The sequence below is a fragment of the Nomascus leucogenys genome, chromosome 12 (genome assembly GCF_006542625.1).
Source record: "Nomascus leucogenys isolate Asia chromosome 12, Asia_NLE_v1, whole genome shotgun sequence".
NCBI lineage: Eukaryota > Metazoa > Chordata > Mammalia > Primates > Hylobatidae > Nomascus > Nomascus leucogenys.
In genome coordinates, this window is record NC_044392.1 from 41,648,799 (window position 1) to 41,669,110 (window position 20,312).

General features: G+C 49.0%; 1 protein-coding gene across 2 annotated transcripts; it reads right to left on the bottom strand.

Moving 5' to 3' along the window:
- Positions 1 to 9,583: 9,583 nt before the first annotated feature.
- SLAMF8 (SLAM family member 8) lies at positions 9,584 to 20,312 on the bottom strand. 2 transcript variants are annotated; one of them, XM_030824145.1, is made up of 5 exons: positions 20,124 to 20,312; positions 16,832 to 17,158; positions 13,881 to 14,186; positions 13,693 to 13,800; positions 9,584 to 11,897 (listed from the first exon to the last, which is right to left on the bottom strand). In XM_030824145.1, exons 1-5 carry the CDS (start codon positions 20,161 to 20,163, stop codon positions 11,821 to 11,823), a joined length of 858 nt encoding a protein of 285 aa, XP_030680005.1. In that variant the 5' UTR covers positions 20,164 to 20,312; the 3' UTR covers positions 9,584 to 11,820. The 2 variants fall into 2 exon arrangements, with proteins under 2 accessions (XP_030680005.1, XP_030680006.1); XM_030824146.1 differs by lacking the exon at positions 16,832 to 17,158 and having other exon boundaries at positions 9,824 to 11,897; positions 20,124 to 20,163.

Below are 20,312 nucleotides of genomic sequence, written 5' to 3' on the forward strand. Positions count from 1 at the left end.
GTGAACTCCTTCAGCCCAATCCAGGCCCCACTTCTGGCTTGACTCTGGCCTGGGAAGCCTCCTCCTGTCAGTCCCCTCAGACGCCCCCTGGTCTGCCCCCTTCTTCTGCCCAGATGCCATCTGCAGCCTTGTGGCTCTTCCCTGCAGTCACTCACCTGAACTGGCTCCTGTGCCTCCCCAAACGCTGGGGTTGTGGCTCCAAGTCCCTGTCCCAGCCCCATCCCCACCTCTCCTCAGCCCTTTGCCAAGGCTGGTCTGTGAAACTCCCCTACCTCTCTCTCCTTGTCCTCTTTCTTCAGAAAGGCAGACTGGCCTTACCCTGTCCTCTTATCCCAGTCTCTTGCCTGCTCCCAGCCAGTGTTTGTTATCCTCACCCTGTCTTGGGAGTATCCTGTTATCCTCCCATCTCCATCAGACTAGGCTTCCCCTGAGGGCAGAGGCTGCGTCTCTTCCCTTCTCAACATCTACTACTTTCTTGAGAACTCAGAATGCCTCTCTGCGCTGACCTGTCTTGAAATTAATGTGGCAGACAGTTTGTATTAGAGACTGCTCCCTCAGCTTAGGGAGGAGTCTAATGACAATAGCTAATGCCTGTGGTTTCCTCCAGGACATGAGGTGGAAAATGCCATGTGTATTCTCCCAGATCCTTCTCAGAGGTGCATGTGAATATTGCCCTCCCCAAGCGCACTCATTACCTGGTGAGCAGAGTCAGCCAGGGCCTGGGGAACAGCCTCACAGGTGCTCTGGGCCTCCCAGGTGTAGGGCATGGGCCATGTCAGGCTCAGCTCTGCAGGACAGGTCACGATTTAACAGACTCTGCTGAAAGCTCTTTCCTGTCCCGCATGCAGGCTTCTCACTCACAGTTTACTAAGGACTTAAAGGTAGGCCATGTTCGTGATCACTGCCATGAACACATTGAGCAACAGATCCTCGGTCAGGAGCCTAACCTGCTATTACAACGTTGTTCTTGTGGGGAAATCTGCTTCTGTCTTTTCAATAAACATTAGCCCTCCTGAGACTGCAGCACACAGTCTGAGAAAGTGAGGAATGAGGATGGGAATAATCTCCTCCCCAGCCCCCCACCACCTCTCTACCTATTCACCTAAGACCTGCATGCCAATAATACCCAAAATTTATACAGCCAGGCCAGCCCTCTCTCCTGCATTCCACACTCACATACCTGCTTAGATGTTTAACAGATGTCTCAAATGTAGCATGTCGCACATACTGCCTCTACCCCACCTATTGTCTTCCCTGTCTCAGCTGATGGAGACTCCATTCTTGTTTAACTCCCTTTTCTCTTTCACCACTCAACTCCCCCACCACATCCACTGGGTCACGAGGCTGAGCAACATATTGGGTTGAATCTTATGAAAATTGTCATTTTTTAAGCTTAAAAATAGTCAAATATAGGTAATTTCATACGATTCAATCTAATAATTTAAATGTAAGATGACTTGAGGAAGAAAAGTCATCTCTTCTGCTGCCCTGACTCCACCTCCTATAAGGACAACTGGGACATGCCTGTAACCTAGTAGATGCTGGCAGAGCTCCTTCAACATGAACCTGGGCATGGAGGGACTGCAAGACAAGAGGGCCTCCCACAGCACTCTCAGCCCACACTGGTCGGGGACCATGGTGTCCTGGTCAGCTTCTCTACCACCTGGACTGAATCCTGCCTGCCCAGCTCCAGAAAGTCCTGAAACATTCAGGAGCCAAGGTTCAGAATGGCAGGGAGTGATGGAACTGCTTCTGTAACCATGGAGAACTGTCCTTGACCCCAACCCCTCTGAATCCAACCCACCTGATGCCTAGTCCTGCAGCATTCAGAGCCCCATATAGATTGTGGAGGTGAGGCCCCTGATGCTGTCTGAGGAGCCTTTCCAAGCAACAGGGGCAGTGACTTGGCCAGGCGGGCATGGTCAGACACAGAAGGGCAGTGCACCAGTCATTCCAAAGTTGCTGGTTTCATAGACACCATGATTGTATCTATTGGCTTTGTCTTGAGTGCAAATCCAGAAGCAAACCCTCGTCTCCTGTTACCTCCCAGCTCACAGCCACCCTCATCTCTTGCCTGGGTTACAGCAGCAGTGTCCTGACTGATTTCCCTGCTTCCTCCCTCCCACCTTCAGTTCATTCTCAGCGGAGAACAGAGGGATAGTTAAATCATTCTTCTGCTCGAACCCCTGAAATGGCTTCCCAAGATCGAGTTCCTTACACTAGTGCTCCAGGCCATCCATGTCACCTCTCTGACCTAATCGATCACTCTTCTTCCTGGCTGTCTCCCCTGAGCATCACTGGCACTTCATTGTTCCTTGAACACCTTAGGGTCCTTGTTCTGGCTGTTCTGTTTGCCCAGAATGGCTCTCCTCTGGATTTCCCAATGGCTTAATTCTCGCGTCCTTCAAATCTTTGCTCAGTTTTCTCCCTCTCAGTGAGGTCTACCATGGCCACCTCGTTTAAGATTGCAGCACCCTCCTGCCTGCACTCCTCATCGCCCTTATCCCCCTCCTACACTGCTTTTTTCCCTTTAATCTGTAGCACTTATCCTCTTCCAACATGCTATAACATTTATTTGTTATGATGATTGCTAATTGACTTGTCCTCACCTTTCCCCACACTGCAAGCTCCACAAGGAGGGGCACAAGGCAAGGGTCTTTGTCTGCTTTATTCACTAATGTATTTAAGCTCCTAAAAAGTGCCAGGCATATGGCACACACTCAATAAATATTGTTTCCAAGAAAGAAAGGGGATGGAGGAGACAGGCAAACTGCAGCAGGAAGAGCTAACCCCCATCTCCAGGAGGTGAGACTTTAGTAAGGAGCTGCCTATCTCCTCCTGGGTGGCTAAGAGGTCCCTAAGAGGTGCAGAAGTTTGTCTGAACCCAGCCGACTGATTATACTGCCTGGAAGGGGAGATGCAGATGTGGAATCTCTTGGCCTGAGAGTTTTGCCTTCCTCAGTGGAAGGGATATCTGGAGAATGCCCATTTTGTCTAGCTGCATGTTCCCCACCTTCTGAGTTAACCACTTCATTAAAGAGTGTGTTTTGGTGATGTGCTTACTGAGTGTCACCAGAAGGACTGTGTGTTAAACCTGATCCTTCTAGGAACATGGAGCCTTCCAAGTGAGATGATTAATCTCATTTAGAAAAATTAAAGAGCAATGCACACAACTGTTGATTCAGGCTCATGCAAAGCTGAGAGAGTTGATGCTATGAGACCACTTGAGGGAAAAGCTTCTGAGAGGAGGAGTGCCTGGGGCTGAGCCTGAAAGTGTTGGCTGGAGACCAAGATGGATAAAGAAGGATATTCTCATCTGGGAGGCAGGGGGGAAAGCCTGGTTAAAGGGGCAGAGTACATAAGTATGTCAGGTGCAAGGGACAGAGAAGAGCTGAGTCTGTCTGGAATCGAGGGTGCTGAGTTGGGGCTGCCAATAGCTGAGTCATCTCCATCTTAAGGCCTCTGAGGGCCCAGGTTGGCTGAGAGGGAAAGAAGTCTTCCAGCTGCTATGCTCCCCAGCAGGGATGGGCATAGGGACAATCACGGTATCTATAAAGCCAGCAACTTTGGAATGGCTGATGCACTGCCCTTCTGTGTCTGACCATGCCTGCCTGGCCAAGTCACTGCCCCTGTTGCTTGGAAAGGCTCCTCAGACAGCATCAGGGGCCTCACCTCCACAATCTATATGGGGCTCTGAATGCTGCAGGACTAGGCATCAGGTGGGTTGGATTCAGAGGGGTTGGGGTCAAGGACAGTTCTCCATGGTTACGGAAGCAGTTCCATCACTCCCTGCCATTCTGAACCTTGGCTCCTGAATGTTTCAGGACTTTCTGGAGCTGGGCAGGCAGGATTCAGTCCAGGTGGTAGAGAAGCTGACCAGGACACCATGGTCCCCGACCAGTGTGGGCTGAGAGTGCTGTGGGAGGCCCTCTTGTCTTGCAGTCCCTCCATGCCCAGGTTCATGTTGAAGGAGCTCTGCCAGCATCTACTAGGCTACAGGCATGTCCCAGTTGTCCTTATAGGAGGTGGAATCAGGGCAGCAGAAGAGATGACTTTTCTTCCTCAAGTCATCTTACATTTAAATTATTAGATTGAATCGTATGAAATTACCTGTATTTGACTATTTTTAAACTTAAAAAATGACAATTTTCATATGATTCAACCCAATATATTGCTCAGCCTCCAAGAATTTGTTCCTTTTAAAGCCCCTCTTCCCTGATAATTAAGGACCAATTAACTTCTGACTTCACCCTAAAACTATTTCTTTTTTTTTTTTGAGATGGAGTTTCACTCTTGTTGCCCAGGCTGGAGTGCAATGGCGTGATCTTGGCTCAACACAACCTCCGCCTCCTGGGTTCAAGTGGTTCTCCTGCCTCAACCTCCCAAGTAGCTGGGATTACAGGCATGCGCCACCATGCCTGGCTAATTTTGTATTTTCAGTAGAGATGGGGTTTCTCCAGGTTGGTCAGGCTGGTCTCAAACTCCTGACCTCAGGTTATCCACCTGCCTCGGCCTCCCAAAGTGCTGGGATTACAGGTGTAAGCCACCACGCCCAGCCAAAACTAATTCTTTCTGTATTTCCAGGTTTGGTAAGTGGTACCTCCATCTGCCTGGTTACTCATGTCAGAGACCTCAGTGTCATCGCTGACCCCTCCCTCAACCAAGGATACTAAGTCTTGTCTATTCTATTCTAGCTCCTAAATATGCACTGAAGCCACCCACTTCTCTCCCTCTCTCTCCCCACCTTCATTCCAAGCTACGATGGTTTCTTCCTAGGATTCCTGCAATAACTTCATTTTCCTGCCTTCACTCTCGGCACCTTCAATCCATTCTCCACGCAGCTGCCAGCGTGATCTTTTAAAATGCGAGTCTGATCATGTCATTTCCTGTCTTAAAGCTCTTCAGCGGTCTGCTTTTACATTTATAATTAACTTTTAAATTTCTCCATGTCCTATCAGACCCTGCATGATCTGACATCTGCCATCCTCTCCTCCCAGAGTCCCTCCTGCTCATTGCCCTCTGGCCCTGGGGACCTTCCCTCAGATGCTTACACGGGCAGAGATCTTTCTGGAAGGGTTTTCGTGGATGCTCATTCCCAGCATGGCAGCTCCTCCACTCTTTGCTTTGCTGACTCCTCCTCTCCCCACTGGCCTCAGCTTCACTCTCCTTCCTCAGGGAGGCCCTTCCCTCTGTACTCCCGCCAGCTATATTTTGATCCCTTGTTATTCTGGCTCTTGGTTTTCAGCTATTTTCTTCTATAGAGATTAGCACAGTTTTAATTAAACATTTGTGTACATTTGTACAGTGTCTGTCTCTGCCTGACTAGTCTGCAAGCTTCATGAATGCAGAGACTCGCCTGTCGTGCCCACAGCTCTAGTCCTAGTGTGTCTGGCATGGAGTGGGTACTTACTAAAGATGTGCTGAGAGAATGAGTGCTGTGGACCCGCGAATCAGTCCTCCAGGAAATCAGAGTCCGCCGTCCCAAGTGTGACTCCAGATCCACACTGCTGTGCTCCTTCTGAGCTGCAGTGAGAGCTGGGGATTTGCTCTTAGTCATGGGGGAGGTATCAGTTTCAGGAAGTGGGAGGGAATTATGATGGAAAAAGTCCAGGGGGAGGGGTCCCCATATTGAGGCCCACCCATAACATTTGTAATTATAAGTTGAACTAACACATTATTACGCAAAATATGTTCTAGTCTCCTAGCTTGACAAATATACCTTCACAATGACCTGGAAGGCCAGGTTTGGATTCAGAAATCTTGGACTCTTTGGGGTTTCATACCAGAACTCCCAGCATAGGAAGCACTGGCTCCCTTGCCCAGGCCTTAAATCAGATCCTTTCTCTTCTCACCTGCAGCTCCAGCCCATGCTGTGAAGAGCCTTGTGCCCACAGCTATGCACATCCTGGGCTTCCTCCACACCTTGTCCATAAATTGCCCCTCAGCTACCTTCAGACCCAGGGTACATGTAGGCATTTTAATCCATCTTCAGAATTCCCGTCTGTATTTCTGAAGTGTGATCTAAAAGGGGGAGAGGGAGCTACAGGTGAATGCACCGTTGTCTCCTTGCCTATGGAGGAGAGCCAGAGCTGCCTTTCTGTAGTACAGGCCAGGGCAGCAGCCTTCTTGCCTTGGTGTAGGCATGATATTGTCTGTGCTCGTGGCTTCCTGGGGTAATTAGGTAGGGAATGGACCGACAGGCATACTATTAGGCTTGTCCTTTCTAGACGCAGCCTCCAGAAGAATAAATGCTCCATTAACAGCTGGCTGAAGCTGGCTGAGGCTCTGGTTGGTGACTCTGGCCTCTGGTGTAGGCTTCCCTCAGGTGAGTGCATGGATGAGAGCTCTACCTTCTCCTGACTGCCTAGGCCTCAGGACAACAGGTAAGCCAAGAGGCTCAGGCCTTCCCCTGCACTTCTTGTCCTTCTCCTGGGAGTGGCCAGGCCTGCAGTAAGTCCTTCTGCCATCTGCCTCTCTCGTGTCCTCATGCGGAGGCATCCCTACGTGTGGGGATCTGTGCTCAGTGCTCAGGAGGCATCCAGCACCCTGGGTGTGTGTGGATTGTTAGGGATTTTCTGGGACTGTTAGGCTGTCAGGTTGTTATCAATGAGGGGCAGGAGGTATCCCAGGGTATTTCTGAGCAGGGAAGAGAGAGGTCCAGGCTACCAGCTGGTTGTGTCTGCTTTGCTGAGGGGTGGGAGAGGGGGTAGTGGCTCCCTGGCCTGGGAGCAGGACTGCAGTGAGTATGCTGGAGCTCTGAGCTCCTGCAGTTAAGCCAACTGAAGGTGGGCGTATGGTTGAGTGGGTCAGCCAGCAGATAGAGCTCCGACCTCTTCATTTTCTGTCTGGTTAGACAGAGTTTAAACGGCTTTACATGACTTTGGAAGACTCCTGAGGAGTCTAAGCAGGTCCAGCCAGTGGGTACAGGCTTGAAGACCAACAGGGTGGGCTGGCAGACAAGACACCATCAGCATCTCAGTCCAGGCGTCCCAGCCAGGACCACCCCAACCACCACCAGGAGGATGGAACCAGCCCCTAGCCCTTGTGAGCGGCTCTCCATTTTCTGCACTATCTCAAGGGAAATCTGAAGACAAGCTACCAGCATGAGATGTCCTGGTGTTCAGGGAACACAGTTAAACAAAAGTGTGATGCTGCTGTGGGAAGGCCTGCCCCAGGACACCACCACACCGTGCTGTCTTCAGTTCCTGTCAGCTGAAGTTTTATTCCTAGGCAATGCTTTCTCCTTTTACCATTTCCCGTGGGGACCTGACTGGCTCTCTTTGGGGACCGAGGTCTTACAGGCCAGGAGGTGCCTTTGAGCTCGTGCTAGGGGCTGTGTGTCTGTGAACTCACTGGAATCCTTTGTTGACACATTGCTTTCTTACCAGTCTGTGAGCTCTTTGAGGGCGGGGCTTGTGATGCTACTGTTTAGTAATTCCTGTATCCCAGTTGGTGCTGACACATAGTAGGTGCATAGTAAGTGCTTACTGAATGAACGGATGGGTGCATTTCCTGTTCTACAGATACCTGTTCAAACTTTGTTTTGTACTTTATTTTGTTAACCCAGTTAATGCTTCTGACAAGATGTCCTACAGCTCCTCCCCACCCCAACAAAGAGGAGGGCCCTTGGCCTCAAATAGGCCAATCAGGCTCTGTTGGTGGGGAGTTGAATCTTCAGTGAGCAGCTGGGGAAGAGAAAACAGAACAGAACTATTTTCGGAGGCCCTGAGGCCCGCATCCTCAAGGCTACTTGGCTTTGTCTTTTCTGAGGCTCGGTCAACATTTTCCTTGGTTCTCTGAGTTACTCACATCTTTCTAATACATTTCCTCTTTTACTTTAGTTAAAACCAGAGTTGGTTTCTGTTGCTTGCCTCCAAAGAACCCTGACTGATGTAAGTGTTTTCCTATTATTTTTAAATCTTCTAAAATATTGCTCTGAGATGGTTTCTGCTTAAGCAGATTCATTGAAACAGTTTACTTCATATTTGGATTTTTCCATTTGTCAGAACATTCTTCCTTGGTAGTGTGGTGCAGTAGAAAGGACTGGACTGATTTAGATAATCTAAAGGTAATTCTGACTGTGCCACTAACTATGTAATTTCAGAGGAGTAACATTCTCTTTGGATTTCAGTTTCCACATGAGAAATAAAAAAACTTGAACTGAGTAACCACAAATTTCCTTCCAGCTTTAAGATCCTATTATTCATATGAGTCAATATCTACCTTTTAGTGACATGTTCCATTGGCCCCAGTTACACGGTCTGGGCTTATGTGATAACACTTCAAATATTTGAGAACCTATGCTCCTGCGAGTGTTTTGTTCTAGGCTCAACATAACCAGTTTCTGTAATCATTTCTCATATGGTAAGGTTTTTAGACTTTTCACCATTCTGGTCATTCTCTTCGAGACACTCCAGTTTTTCAGTGTCTGCCTGGAAGTGTGGCTTCAAGACCTGGACCCGGACTAGTCATGCTGTGGGAGTCTCCCCACTACTTACCCGTGTGCTCAGCCTGCCCCTCCTGGCAGATAATGTTGACCAAGGCACAGCCCAAGGGGAGGCAGCCACTACAACTTTCCTAGATCTAGGGATAGTTATTTTTTGTCATTTTAGAGACCCTTCCTTCAGGCTGTATGCAGAACAGATGCAGGTAGCCATGGAGCCAAATCTGGAAGGAGATGGTGCTTCCTCTGGAGACCAGTAAGTAACCAAGAATGATTAACTGAACAGGTGCTAGTTCTTAATACACATGGAGGAAAAATTTGCTGCAGGTGTCATTAATGTTGGTAGCAGTTTTTTTTTTTTTTTTTTTTTTTTAAATTGAGACGGAGTCTCGCTCTGTTGCCCGGGCTGAAGTGCAGTGGCACAATCTCAGCTCACGCAGCAGTTTTTTAAAAAATGAGGCACTGAATGTTCATGTCTCCATTGATGAGAAAAATGTCCTCTCTAACCCTTTTCTTTTGCTATGCCCCTTTCCCATTCTCTCTGATATCATGTCTCATGAGCCCTTTGCCCTAGCAGCTCTTGTATTTGTCTTTTGTACAGGAGAACAGACACAAAAACTATTGCTCAAGGAAAATAAAATGAAAACAAGAAAAAGCAAAAGAAGATCTGGAGAGGGCTCTGACCTGACCACAAGCATCCTGGAGCAATGAGGTTGAGGGTGTTCTGGGAGGAGTCTGATATCTGGACTCTTGAGAGGTTCTTTCTGTCATTGTAACTCCAACAAAGGGGCATTCCAACAAAGTCCCATATGATGCGGCCCCAGGCCATCTCTCTGGACTCTTGCCCTTCCCCTCTCTATCCCTTGTTTGGATCCAGCCCCTCTGGCCTCCACGCTCTTCTTTGCAAACACCAACCATGCTGCCACTTTTAGGGCCTTTGCATTTTCTGGTCTCTTTGTCTGGAACACTCTGCCACTGCACGCTCACTCCTCCACTTCACTGGGCCTCTGTTCAAATGTCACCCCGTTGAGGGTGTCATCTGATTGCTTTATCTAAGACAGACCCTGTCTCCCCAACACATTGTTCTCTAGCCCTTTACTCTGCCTTATCTTTAACAGAAACTAACAACATCTGACATACGCTTACTAGTTTATTTATATTATCCAGACCATAAATTCTCAAAGGCAAGGGTTTTGCTTCACTACTGATTCCCAAGTGCCAAGAAATGTACCCAGCACATGCAGTGCCCTCAATCAATATTTGTTGTGGTGTGACTTATAAAGCATCAGTCTCAACTCTTATTAGCACAAAATTGGTCTCATGGAAGCACTTTGTGTTGTTTTGGTGGAGGGTTAATTAGTCCACTAGTTGACAAGCGAGTCATTGAGGATGGGAACTTTATTAGAGCAGTGTGGATCTGTTCAACAAGGCCCTGGTGCACCACACTACAAACCACTGTCAAAATGAGGTTGCTAAGAGTCACCTTGTGGAGGGACAGCTGCAGGTCCCATCTCATCCAGAGCTGCTTTGATCTGAGGTGGGGCCCTGGAGATGAACAGAAGAAAGGTGGGGAGTGCTGTGTATTTTTCCCCCACAAACCCACCAGGGCTCATTGTCAGATCCTGGGCTTTCCTTTCCACATCATTTTTAGGGACTGAGGCCAGTTTTGCATGATTCAGTGACCAGGCATGTGGCCTGACTGTAGGTGGCAGGTGGGGACGGTGCAAGCTGACAGGTTGAGTGGCCATGGACCCTGTTCAGGTAATCTTGGGGGAAGGTGATAGGAGAGAAGTGGGTATGGGAAAGGGATGAGAATTTGATAAAGCCACGTTACCAACAGGGAACCTCTGAGCAGGCCAGGCAGGGAGGATTTGGGAACAATGGAGTGGAGGAGTGGTGATGTGGATCTGGAGGCCAGCTGTGCTGATCCTTTGTCCAAGGTGAAGTGATTGCCCAGGAACTGGGGAGAAGAGGGAAGGTCCTTGGACAGGGCTGACATCCTAGGTGGGGAGATTGAAGCCACCCAGGGAAAATAGTACTTCAAACCCACCTCTGTTTCTTCAATACCTCCTTCCTCGCTGTTATCAAGACTGGAGTGAGGCCCCAGAAAAAATCCAGTTACACCTGGGTGAGAGAAACTGTGAACCTTATCAGCTAGTAATCCCCGAAGGTAAGTTTAGCTCCTTAAGTGTTTTTCCAGTAGTGATCAATACTCCAGAGCTTTTCTAGACAGAATCACTCAGGGGCAAAATGTATTTTCCTAAGATGGCCACAATAAAAAAGTTCGATGGAGTCAGTGACCTCTACAGTCCTCCTGTTGGGCTGTGGGGTCTTTGTCCTCTCCCCTTGAACTAAGGTAGGTCTTCTGCATTTGCATTTGAAAATGAATGTGGCAGATTCTAGAGTGCCTCAGTATCCTTTCTCTCCATAATGTTCCTTCTGCATAGCGTTTTATGGCTCTTCACTCTCTCAGTTTCAGGCAGGAAGACTCATCCTGAGCTGAGCAAGTTGTGCAAGAACGTCTTGAAGTTGTGCAAGAACGTCCTGTTGGCTGGGGCAAATTCAGTATTTCTTTTTCTGGTCACTGTGCTGGAGCCTGAGGAAAGACTCTCCACCCTCACTCCCAGATCCTGCAGGAGGCGTGAGAGCAGATGGAGATGGTGAGGATGTCTATTAATATGGTGTTTCCTGCAAAACGGTGCCCATCTCAACCATGGGTTGTCAACCATCCTCGGTGTCTACAACTGCAATTTACCTTTGAGGGGCCATGAACTCTGATTACCTGAAAGTCCTTAGGCCAGAAAGAGAAACCGCTGTCCCCCACCTCTCACTTTCACCTGTTTCTAGACCTTTTCTTATAGCAATGCCTTGGCCCTCAGGAAGCATCAGATCTCAGACTGCAGGGTCTGGGGCTGAAGCTGATGCTGGCATGGGTGACTCAGAGTTCCTCTATTAGTTCAAATATGTAATATCTTTTAGAGCCTAGGTCTCAGGCTGGAGGCAATTCTTTGGTGCCAGTTGGTTAATACTTTATGAGTAGTGGTGGGGGAGGGAATACCTTGGACTATTAATGTCCTCGTGGATCTGGATCCTGGAGAACTTCCAGTGTCCTGGAGGGAATGTTCAGCTTGGCTCCTCTTGCCCAGAGAAGAGCCAGGATATGAGAAGATGGGAGAGAGAAGGGGGAGGTGTGAAACGTGCTGGTGCTTCCTGTCCTTGTGGTGTGATGGCTGCCCGGGCTGCTCCTTCGAGGCAGGACAGGATTCCCATGGGAGGTATGAGGACCATGGTGATTTCAGGCACCAGTTATGTCCCACAGCATCGTGTGCCTGTGCAGTGGGGTTACTGATAGTCCAGGCAGCAGTTCATATTGTCCTTTATGGCAGATCCTGCACAAGGGGGTTCTCTGTCTCTGGACCCACTCTGTCAGCACGGACATCCTTTTTCTTTTTCCCTGATAAGGACATCAGAAAGAAAGTTACCCCTCCAGTGTTTGGAGTCCTGGCATCCTTGGCCTGCCCGCAGGCCTCTGAATCCTCAGGTTGTTAGCCCAAGGTCACCTTAGGGAAAGGAACATTTCTCCTGGTCTTCCAACACCCTGGAAAGGGAGGCTGTTCAAGAATAGGAAATTCTTCCTAGTGTCTAACCTTGGCCTGCAACTATGCCATACATTTAATTGTAGAAGGTATGGAAAGTTAGGGCTGTGGTGGACCCAGTTAAATCACTGGACAGAAGCCATGAGGTAGAGCCAGAACCAGCTTCTGGACTCCCTGCATGGAGCTTCCTACTATCCCAAGTTGTTGGGTCCCTTCTCAGTGGCCAAAGATGCTATTTTATGAGCCTTGAGGACATGACACTAAGTGAAAAAAGTCTGCCAAAGGGCCACATAATGTATAGTTCTATTTATATGAAATGTCCAGGAAAGACAAAAGCATAGAGGCAGAAAGTAGACTAGTGCTGTGGGAGGAATGGGGGAATTGGGAGGTGATGGCTAAGGGGTTATGGGGTTTTGGGGGAGGTAATGGAAATGTTTTAAAATTGGTTGTGGAGATGGATGCACAACTCTGTGAATACACTAAAAGGCATTGAATTGTATATTTTAAATAGGTGAATTGTATGCTATGTGAATTTTATCTCAATAAAGCTATTTTTTTCCCTGCTCTTTTCCTGGCTTCCACTTTCTTATCACAAATCCTGGGGACCCTTGGGGCAGGGGCCAGGGCCATACCCTCCCACAGCAGATGGGGACTTCAGGTGGAGTGCAGCCTCAGCTGATCCCTCTTGCCCTCCTCTCTGCTGGAGAGAATGAACAGGAATCAGCACTGCCTGTCCCCATGCTTAGAGGCTGGACCCAGACCCTGCCTTCTGGGACACACCCACCATAATGAGGGCTCAGTGCCTCCTCCTTGCTGACTCCCTTTCTCCACCTTGGGACAAGCCAGCTCCGAGAGCCTGGCATGGAAATGATCACGGAGCCCTGGTCAGTCAGGTAGTTCTTCCAGGGGCAGGGCATCTTGCGGCAGAGGAAGGGACTGAGCTGGATGTAGAGCTTAGAACCTGGTCTGATCTCGGAGTTTCCCCTGCCTTCCTTTTCTCAAGAAGGCAGCCCTATCAGCAACTGGCCAGGGAGTAGCTTATCTTAGGGAGCCATTTTGTAGAAATCTCAGGCAAGAAGGCGTTGGGAGTCATCTAGACTCCCACTCAGCAATGTTTGTCGATACCAGCTATGTTTCAGGAACAGTTGTGTTCTGGGAACCACTGACATGCCCAGTGGTGACCCAGCATCCTCCTTTTAAGGGCTCAGAATTCAGTGGGGAAGTAAATGTAAGTAGTTCTCTGATTGGGGTAAGCAATGGAGATTGAAGAAAGGATGTTAATCAGCCTGAGTGTTGGGGCGATCAGGGAAGGCTTTCTGGAGCAAGCACACCTTGAAGACTGAGTATGAGATAGCCACATGAAGGGGGGAGGCTGGGTGGGAAATCATGGAAAGTGTGTTCCAGGCAGAGGGAATACAATGTACAAAGATCTGCAGATGGATGTGAGAGAACAGTTCATTTGGAGAACCACATAAGAAACTTCAAGTAGTTGAGTCTGGTTGTAAACCAAGATACGAGCTAGAGAAGGCCAAGAGATGAGGTGGGAGAGGTAAGAAGGGGCAGAAGAAGCCTAAATAGGAGGAGGTCCAAGACCCCCTCCTCCCCAGGAACTCCACCTCCTCCACCTACCTCCTGCACCTGCAGGACTCCTACCTGAGCAAGGGCCGCAGTGCCAGGCAGAGAAGAGAGTAACCAGCATCAGGAGCAGCGAGACAGGCACCACCACCAGCAGCACATCTTTGTAGGAGGCCTTCCCTGGTGCTGAACATGGAGGGGTGGGGTTAGAGGTGGACTTGATGCTTCATAAGCCCTCAACCATTGACTGCTGGCCCTTAGCATACCTGCCTTATAATGACAGCTGTACCAGGGCGTGACTGTGGCCAAGTCCCAGCTGACAGGGTTGGAGACAATGCAGGAATAGGCCACATCTCTGTCTCCTGGTCCCAGGGAAACGCTCAGCACCTGTCCATCTGTGAAGAGGCTGTGTGGTTCCATACCAAAGTCCATGGTTGTCTCTCGTCGCCAGCTATAGGTTATTTCGCTGATGTTGGGGGCCCAACAGGACAAGAAAACCTGGCAGGTCTTGGAGGGCTGAGCATCCCCTCCTACAGCAATGAACACTTGTACCACGGGCCTGGGCACTGCATCTGGGAAAGAAAAGTACAGTCGGTATGGGTCTCAGGGATGCTGGGCAGGGCCCACATCTCTGGCTCTGGGATCTACCTAGGGTTAGATGCCACCTCTGACTAGGCCTCTTGTTCCAAAATCTTGTCTGGCTTTCCACTGCCCACAGGACAAAAGCTGAATTCCTTAGCTTGATATTCAAAACCTTTCAGGAAATGATTCATGCCCATCTCTCCAGCTGTACCTCCTGCTGCTTCTGCCTGCTCATCCTAATTAATTTGCAGTTTTCCCAAACATGTCATGCTCTTGAATATCTTTCATGCTTTCACACAGTTCATCTGTGCACACAGTTGCCTTTCCCTTCTTGTCCTCCTGGAAAACTTCTACCCATCCTTCAAGGCCCAGCTTGAACACATTGCTTAATGCCTTGACTGTGAAGCCTTCCCAGGCATGGCTCTGAGCTCTCCAAGCACTCTATCTCTTTTTGTAGTATTTCTCTCACAATATGTCAGTCAACAAGAGATGACAAGCATTTATTAAGTCAGGCAAGAAAACAAACACATTCCTAGCTTTCTGGAGCTTACAGTTTGGTGAGAAAGACAAATACTGACAAATGATTATGAATAATTAAGTAACTATGAGGGTGCAAAATGCTGTGAAGGAGAGGCCCAGAGGTGGGGGCTCTGTCTTGTTAGCTCAGTAACCTTAGCTCTCTAATGCTGGCAAATAGTGGGTGCTCGATACCTGGTCACTGAACAAACTGATATCCTGGTGTCCTGGGCTACGGATTCCCCTTTCTATACAGGTTGATGAGTAAATCCTGAGTCTCAGTGGAAATGAGGCCAGTGGGAGAGCATTCTGGTGACAATGGGAGGGATCGGTCTCTGACAGCATTCCAAAGTCAAGCAGAGAAAAACCTCGTTAATGCCAGTTCAGTCTGGTGGGATTTGTGATATGAAAGAGAAATGATTTGCTGGGCACACTAATAGTATAAACAAAGATTACAGGGGGGATATTTACATCACTTAAGAGGACAAGCTGCTTCCAAACACGATCAAGCACAGTAGAAACACCCATTGACATTTCTAGTAACTGATCTGCTAATTCAAATCATTCTTATCTATTGTCAAAGCAGAACTCCTAAGGACTGCTGCTTGGCAGCTTCGTGCAATTAGTTCTAATCACGCTATGTATTTGGAAGCAATAAAACAGCAATTTCCTTAAAATCTGTAATTCAGCTGCTGAGAACAAGGCATTTTAGAGCTTAGTGGTGTGGGTGCTGCATGTATTATCACATTCAATGTCCTCATTTCACATGTGCAGCAGCTGAGACTCAGATCAGAGGAGGGGCTTCAGGGCTGCCTGTATGGTGGGGTAGGTTATTCACTGCACAAGGACATTGGGCTAAGGGGGTCACAGGGTAACAGGTGGCAGGGGGTGGGGGGTGCTGAAATCCAGCCAGCACTCTGCTTGCCAAGATGAGGCTCAGGGCTGCGTGCATCCAGAAAGGCACCTTGCAATTGCACCGGCACCTGTGTGGCTCGCCCAAGGACAGCCAGTTAGCTGTCTCGGGGGGATTCAAGACATCTCCCCAATTTGCTTACAACCTTTATCTCCCTCATGGCTACCCTCTTCCCAGCTGCTACCTCTGCTTTCCATTCTTAAATCTGGACTCCCCCCATCTTCCACTCTATGTAAATTTCTAAGGTTTTATTGAAACAGTGATTTAGGGTCACCCATGCCTCTTTTCTAACCCATTAGGTAGATAAATGAGAGCTGAAAGCCACTCTTTCTTGACCAGAAGACAGATGATGAAGGTGGTGGAGGTGGCTGCGGTGGAGGTGGAGGTGGAGTTGTTGGGAAACAAAGCCCACACAGCCCCCAGTCCATGCAGCCAACTGAGGTGCTGAATGTAGCTGCGCGAATGGCTCTGCAGACCCATGTGAAGCAGAAGTTGCACCCAGCTGGGCCTGCCAACCCACGGAATTATGAGAAGTAAACATCGTTGTTGTTTTCAGTCAGTAAGTTTTGGGATGGTTTGTTTTGCAATGACGAATGACTGAGAGAACCCATGAATCATATATAGTTAAAATCTCTCTAAGAAGCCCTTTTAAGAAATGTGTAAATTCTATACTTTTAATTATAGTTTCATTATAATTTGATTTTTAAACAAACCCATTATGTCATAGTTTAGTATGGTACATCTTTTTTTTCCTTTATTGTGGCACATAGACTAGTGGCACATCTTATAGTCTATGATGATCCTTTAGAACTGAGGAAGCACAGGCCAGGCTCTGTCCTGGATGCCACTGCAAATGCCACTGCATTTCATCCTGTGGGTTCTCTACATGGTAATATTACAATGCCCATTTACAAAGGAGAAAGGTGAAGTCCAGGGAGGTTAAGCATTTTGTCCAAGGCCACTGAGCCAAGAAAAGACTGAGCTAGAGTTCAGGCAAGCACTGTGAAATGGCAAAGCCTGACTGCTGCAGCCAGGAGGAATTTTCTTAGACGTGACTGCCAGGAAGCAGCTGTTCCCTGAGTCAGCAACAGGGTCAGAGACCAGAGCTTTCTGGAACCCAGCTCTCCCTGGCTGCTATGACTCAGGATGCTCGTCTGGTGCTTTGTGGGAGAAGAGAGCCAGGCAGCCAGTGTCAGACACACTCACCGTACACCTTGAGCTGGAGGGTCTGGGTCCAGGGGTGGCCCCTTGTGTCCACCATCAACACGGAGAAGTTGCCGCTGTCTCCAGACTCCAGTGGCCCGAGCTCCAGGCTGAGGTTGCTGTGTAGCTGGGCTCGGCCCAGGAAGCGGGAGTGGTACAGAGTCTCCAGGGAGCCTCGGAAAAACGTGGCCAGGAGCTCTTCCGAAGGCCAGAGAGATCGCCAGATAGCCTCACGGACTTGGAAGCCAGGGGGACGTGCTGCCACCAGCAGCACTGAGTCCCCGACTTTGCTCAGCACTTGGGCACCAGTAACTGCAATGGGAAGTAGGGCTGAAAGAACAGAGCCCCTGGTCACTCTGCCTGCCCCACACTCCTCATCCTTCTTTTGCATGCATCTGAGCTGCTATGGGGTGAATTGGGTCCCCTCCACTGACATTCCCTCCACTCAAGTTGAGGGTGCACTGTGCCAGGTACCGGGGATAAAATATATGGAAGATAACCCCAGTCTCTGCATTCATGGAGCTTACAGAGGAAGCCAGACATTCAAGAAATCAATAAAAATGAATTCTGTTAAATACCATGAAGGGAAAAATGAGATGCCCTGGGAGAACACAGGTAGGGTGACAGGGGACCTCACCCAGCCTTGATGGGCTCAGAAAACAAATTGTTAAGCTGAGCCTTGAAGAGGAATGGGAATCAGCCAGGCCAAGCCAAGGGCGGCTTGAAGCAGGATAGGGAAGTGTCACCGGCAGAGGGCACAGTACTGACAAAGGCCTGGAGGGGGAGAGTTGGTGCCCAGGGGAACTGAGAGTAGTGCTCTGTGTGAGGAGTAGGAAATTACACCGCAGAGTCAGTGGGAGTCAGATCATGCAGGGCCCTGAAAGCAATACTGGAGTCTGGGCTTCATCTGTAGAGCAATGGGGGGCCTCAGGTAGGTTTTAAGCAGGAGCTTAACAGGATTAGATGGATGGTTAGAAAGATCACTCCAGCAGAGATGTGGAGAATGCACTGGAGGTCGGCAGGACTGAGGCTGTTCACATTAGTCCAATGGAGAAGTGATGGCAACTTGAATTGAGGAAGGGAGCAACCAGGATGGGAAGAAGTGGGAGGAATTGAGAAACGTGAAGATGGTGTAGTCAGTAGGATTTGGTAATAGATTAGCTCTGGGGAGGGAAGAAGAAAAAGGAGTCGAGGATGGCTCCCAGTTCCTTGGGATCCACTGGATGTTATTCTCTGTGATCCAGAACAGGAGGAGAAACAGACAGGGGGCGAGAAAGCAAGATGCTGTTTTGGGGGACTATATTTGAGTCAGAGGTGTATGGGAGACACTTCTCCTTGAAGTGCCCCCCTGACTCCTTTGCTAATTTCTGCCCACTGTTGTAGCATCGCTGCCTCCTCCAACCTCCCCTATCCCTCATAGGTAATGTAACCAAGAGAGGTTACATATTTTCTCTTGTGTTCTCACAGTGGCCTGGGGTCACCATGCTGACTACCCTTATCTCTCTATTATTATTGCCTGTTCATGAGTCAGCATCTCCCACTAGACTGTGAGCTCTTTCTCCTCATCGTTTGCTTCCAGTGCCCACCACTGTTTAGGAACAGACTGTGGGAGAAGCCTAGTAAATGGTATTGAATAAATGACCTACCCTGCTGAGGACTGACCCTATGCCTGTCACTGGCACAGGGTGTAGGGAAGAATAAGAGGTGATGAAGTTTTGTCAATGAGACACGTTCTGGATGGTTGCTCAGTCGGCCATGATAATTCCAGTCCCTCCTCCGCCTCACTGTCCTCCAGGCCCAAAAACCTCCTCTCACACTGGAGATGACTTCAGTGTTAATGCAGAATAGGAATGTAACACACAAAGAGAATTGCACTGGATGTCAGCCAAGACCTAGCTTCTACCTGCTCCTCCTGGTGCTGCCACAGATCAGCTGTGTGTCCTTCCACACATCACTCCTACCCCAGGCTTCAGTACCACTGAAAAATAAGGGGTCTGTACCAGGTCAGTCACACAGATCTTTTATCATTAAGGGCCATTTGAAAAATTATTTTTGGGCTGGGTGTGGTGGCTCACGCCTGCAATTCCACCACTTTGGGAGGCTGAGGAGGGCTGATCACTTGAGGTCAAGAGTTTGAGACCAGCCTGGTCAACATGATGAAACCCTGTCTCTACTAAAAATACAAACATTAGCCGGGTTTAGTGGCAGGGACCTGTAATCCCAGCTACTCAGGAGGCTGAGACAGGAGAATTGCTTGAACCCAGGAGGCAGAGGTTACAGTGAGCTGAGATGTGCCATTGCATTCCAGCCTGGGTGACAGAGCAAGATTCCATCTCAAAAATAAAATAAAATAAAATAAAATAAAATAAAATAAAATAAAATAAAATAAAATAAAAAAGGCAAATTATTTTTGCCTCACCAAACAGACCAAGGCCTTTTTTGAGGTTAAGGTGTGATTTCCTGCACATATTTAGAAATGTTGAAGAAATCTGCAGGCTTTGGAGCTCTCAGGGCCAGGAACCCAGGCAAGGAGATGAGACAAAGCAACCCAAAGTCCCTATGAGCCTCTGATGTAAACAATGGCATCTACATCTTTGCTGCACCCCATAAACCCTCATCCATGGCCCGGCAGTGCTGACCCATGTCATGTTGGCTGCTTGTTGACCAAGGAAGGGAACTCAGGCATCAGATGGATAGAGGGATTGCCCAGTGGGGAGAAGACCCCATGTATCAGCCATCCCAACATCACACCACCATCGGCCACCCCCAAGTCCACATGGGCTGTATTTAGCCTCTCTCATCCCTACTTAATACTTACCTCCCCCTATAAAGGCCTGTAGGGATGGACCTCAGCTCCCCCGCAGGCTGCTGAAAACACACTCTGCTGATTGTGGGGAACCCTGCTCTGGCCTGCCCTCTGCTTCTCTCCTCAAACTCCGTAGAATTTCTGCATGCTAACACTGCCGGGTCCTCACCATTCTCACAGCCGACTTTCTCTCCAAACCGGCAGTATCACCCGCTGGCTCCGTTTTTACTGCCCTGGGCCACAAAACTGCTCATGTCTCACAAATAAGAATACCCCTCAAGCTGCCATCTCCTCCCTCCCGGGACCTTGCATCTCTTTGTATCTGCCTAGCTTAAAATGTTTCCCAAGAGCTTGTTCTAGTCTTTCCTACCCACCCTCAGCTTCTGGGTTGTCACCGGATTGAGGCAGCCCTGCCCAGACGTCTGGCGTAGGCAGCTGGGGAGGGGCCTTCAGCTCTCCAAGGACAGGCTATCTGCCTGCCCCACTTACCTTCCCAGAGAAGCAGACTCCACAGGGGCCTCAAGACCATCCTTCTCTGGAGAGGCAGGCAAACTCCCTCGACAACCAAAATCCAGAACCTCCCAGGCCGAGTGGATGCACAGGAGGAGCTGTGGTCCTTCTGGAAAGTCCCATGTTCAGAAGGAGGAATCTTGACTCAGAACAGGATGCCCCAAAAGT